At 39.2% G+C, this 3,690-nt stretch overlaps 1 protein-coding gene across 3 annotated transcripts in view; it reads left to right on the top strand.

Annotated features, from left to right (window-relative positions):
• Positions 1 to 3,690, top strand: part of trappc9 (trafficking protein particle complex 9) — a 202,684-nt gene that overhangs the window by 132,502 nt on the left and 66,492 nt on the right. For all 3 annotated transcript variants that reach the window (XM_035681239.1, XM_035681236.1, XM_035681238.1), the window contains one exon: positions 870 to 960. In XM_035681239.1, the coding sequence (XP_035537132.1) occupies positions 870 to 960 (91 nt within the window). The remainder of the gene's footprint in view (positions 1 to 869; positions 961 to 3,690) is intronic.

The following is a 3,690-nucleotide window of genomic DNA, read 5'->3' as shown; positions in this document are numbered from 1 at the left end:
ATATATACTACTACTAATACTAGTATTTGAAGCCTTATTGACTGATTTGCAGTTATTTCTTTATTAAATTTGTGTACGATGAGGTCTTACAAATCCACACATTCAGTATATACCACATTGGCAGCTTTCATGTGTTTAACAATTTCTCTCTCTCACAAAGTCAATGGTAGAGAGACTGTAAGCAATTCTGTTCTATGAATAAACCGAGGAGGTAAGCAACTGTGATGCAAGCAGCAGACTCAATTGACTTGGCTGTAAGAAAGCAGGACTCTTTCCCCGCAATGATCATGATTTATACTAAATGTGATCATTCAGATGACAATCAATTTATTTCCATAATATTTCTGGATTCAGTACATCATCAGAAACTTCTTGATAAACCTTTGACACTGATAGGTACAAAAAGTGCACATTATAGGCCCATTAATATTGTCTCTGACATCCATTAAGGGTCCGCTGAAAAAGGACTTGCTACTGCTTAAAATTCTCAGAGGTTCAGACTTAGGGTTCAAATGTCCCCTGATTACTTATAAAGTTTACTTTATTTTAATGATATTTAGAATGTCTATTTGTGTATTTATTTTAGGGGGAGCTCTTTGCCTTAATTTGATGGCACAGCTTGAGTTAGACAGGAAAGGGGGAAAAGAGAGAGGGAATGACTCGCAGTAGATGTGTAGAACAGCACTGTGTTATGTTTGTTGCAGTCTTAGCCTTTTATTATCACAGTGCACTATATGATGCATTGTTATTAAACTCCTAGTTTTACAAGTAACTGTTGTTATGTACGTGTATGCAGCAGGATTTCTCATGTTGATTAACACTTGAAATGCACCAAGCCTCTCCATGCTCTTGTCCTTAACCGAGCCCACCCTTCCCTGCGGCGCCGTGGAGAGGCCAGTGTGGAGGGAGTCCTCAACCAGCTGGTCCTGGAGCACCTACAGCTTGCTCCTTTGCAGTGGGGTGAGTCTCTTATGTGTGTGCCCGCGTGTGTCTGCATGTGTGCGAGATTATGAGTTAAACCACAGTCGTGATTGAAGGTTTGTGTACTATGTACAGTTTCACAAATTTGTTTACATGAAATTCTTATTTATGTGCAACATAGGTAAATAAGTAAATGAGAGAAAAAGTTTCAATCATGTTGTGGCTGTTGTGTTTTATGGATTTCTTTTTATCTTTCTCTTTTTAAAAAAAAAAAAAGAAAAAAAATAGACCTCCCATTATGTTCTCTGTTTGTCTGCCAATCACAGTTATCTGTGTGGGTCCATATCCATCTCTTTACCTGTCAGTTAGTGCATAAAACTCCAGAACTGGTCTCAAGCCATGTTTTTTATTTGCATTCATAATGGGCTACAGGCTATTTTGGAGAAGTGTAGACAGCAGCTTGGGAAATGTGTGAATCACCGGGGACACAGAATTTGTAGGAGCACTCTTCAGTTGCACCATCTGTGATCACCCTCTGAAATCACTTTTGATTTGCTGCGGATGTTTGTTTTCTGAGATTCCCGTTCTCTCTTTGGGCACTGCCAGCATTTTGATTAGTCAGCTGGGGCTGTCCTGCTTTTGAAAAGAGAAAAGCAATCTGCACAATGAAGCGACAGCAGATCAAGCATGGAAGGGGAGGGGGGGGGGATCAAGGCGGATACTTTACTGCATTTACTGTTCAGATATTTTTGGCATTTGACACGCACCCCCTTCTGTGAGGAGACATTCCCAAGAGTAAAGCTGTTGTGAAGAGACACAGCTATCGTTTGGCTGATATTCTACATTATGTGTGTAATCTCAGAGCAGACAATTGCAGCGGTTGTTATTTCCTCATGTCTTCGTTTCTGTAAAGGTTTTCTTGCAGTTCCAGTCCAGTTCGTTTCAAGCCTTGCTGATTATGAGCTAGATAATTTGCCTCAGCCCATTAGGATGCCTTTATCAGGGTTGCAAAGACTATCACAGGCTCAATTACTGGTATAGTTCAAGCATTTCCCCTGTGTCTCAAATCGTTGGTCCAATTGGATGCTTTTAATACCGTTGTGTCTCTGGAAGCCTCCTACTGTAGATGAATATACCTTGCTTGTTACAAAAAATCTGATTGTATTTGATTGTTGAGATGTTTATGACCAAAGCTTTTTTCCAGTTTTCATATGAGGGATTGAGACTGTCCAGTGGTATTTTTGTTTTTCTTATTAACAACATAGTTTATGATGCCGGAAAATACTACTATTGATCATTTAGTCAACCCCCCATCCACTGCTTTCTCCACTTCTTGCAGCTCTGAGAAACCTTTTTTTTCTACTTTTACAATTCTGAATCAATTACAAAAATCCATCTTTAAGTTAAGTTTAGTTTCAGTTTTCTCCTGCTGGCAGTCTTAACTTGCCCTTTCTGGCCTCCGTGGCTCGTCAGTCACTGCTAACATTAGCTCTCAGTTGCTCTAAAATTCAAATAGTCCTGTCTTCATTGAAGCAAAGTGTTTGGGTGCATGGATTCTACAATCTCCAGAGGAAGAAGGAGCAGCCAACTGGAGTAGATGCTAAAATCAGCAGCCCTCTGTAATGAATTGAGATTAGATTTAGAATAAAATCGGGACCTTAATAATCAAAATCGACTCGAATTGTGAGATACCAAAAGATCCATACCCATATTGTTATGCCTACTTTATTTGCATCCACTAACATATTATAAGCCTCTTTTTATTTGTATTTGTTTATTTTTCTTGTTCATAAGACTTTGCAACAAGTGGTTGCAGAGAGTAATCTCTTTAACACATTTCATTTCCTTGTCCATAAGAAATGACGAATGTGGATTATTGCTGATGTGAAAAAGCAGCATGAGATTTGTGATGTTTGGCAATCAAAGTGTTTTATGCTTCATAATAATCTTAAAGAGTTCATTGGGAAATATTAAATATTTAACAAATGTAAATTGGGTCATCTATGCACATGTGCTTTTCTGGAGCAGAAGTCAATCAGGGGACTCATTACCTCCCCTAGTGCCCCCCATGGCAGCACCGTGGCATTTTTCCAAGGATGAGGAGAATGATGTATTTTCTTCACAGTATTTTGAGCAGTCGAGCCACATCTATATTAACCTCTGCAACTCGACTATAAAATAGGGTGACGCTGCATGAACATGCACGCAGGACTCCACAGAGATAAATTATTGACGGGGATCTGGGCTGCATCACTGTGTGTGTGTTCAATTTTAAAATCACACATTGGTTTGAAAATCTCATCCACCAGCAGGGCACAAGTAACATGTTGTGAATATGAGTGTGTTAAATACTGCTGTGTTGAAGGGTTTTGTATAATGCACAGGTCCTCTTGTGTTGATGGTTCCTTATTTAATCCAAGAAATGCTTCAGTATCTCTCCACAGTTGAAATCCAGCTGCCTAGGATACAGTACACTCCTTGAGGACCATCATTCCATCAGCTTCCCTGCTTTTCTATGCGTACTTATTTAAAGAAAATTGTAATCGCTTCTAATTACGATCTCAGTCAGAGCACGGGGCATCCTCGTTGACATGTACTCTAATAACGAACGTAGATTTTAGAACAGTTGTCAGATGTCACCCCTGTATCTGGATGACCACTTGTTGAAATTTAAAGGTCCAGTGTGTAACATTTAGGAGGATCTATTGGCACAAATGGAATATAATATTCATAAGTATGTTTTCAGTAGTGTATAATCACCTGAATAAG

The sequence above is a fragment of the Morone saxatilis genome, unplaced genomic scaffold (genome assembly GCF_004916995.1).
Source record: "Morone saxatilis isolate NCDOM2014 unplaced genomic scaffold, NCSU_SB_2.0 Contig9, whole genome shotgun sequence".
Taxonomy (NCBI): Eukaryota; Metazoa; Chordata; class Actinopteri; family Moronidae; genus Morone; species Morone saxatilis.
The sequence above is the reverse complement of the archived record's forward strand: the minus strand, read 5'-3'. Positions and strand labels throughout refer to the sequence as shown.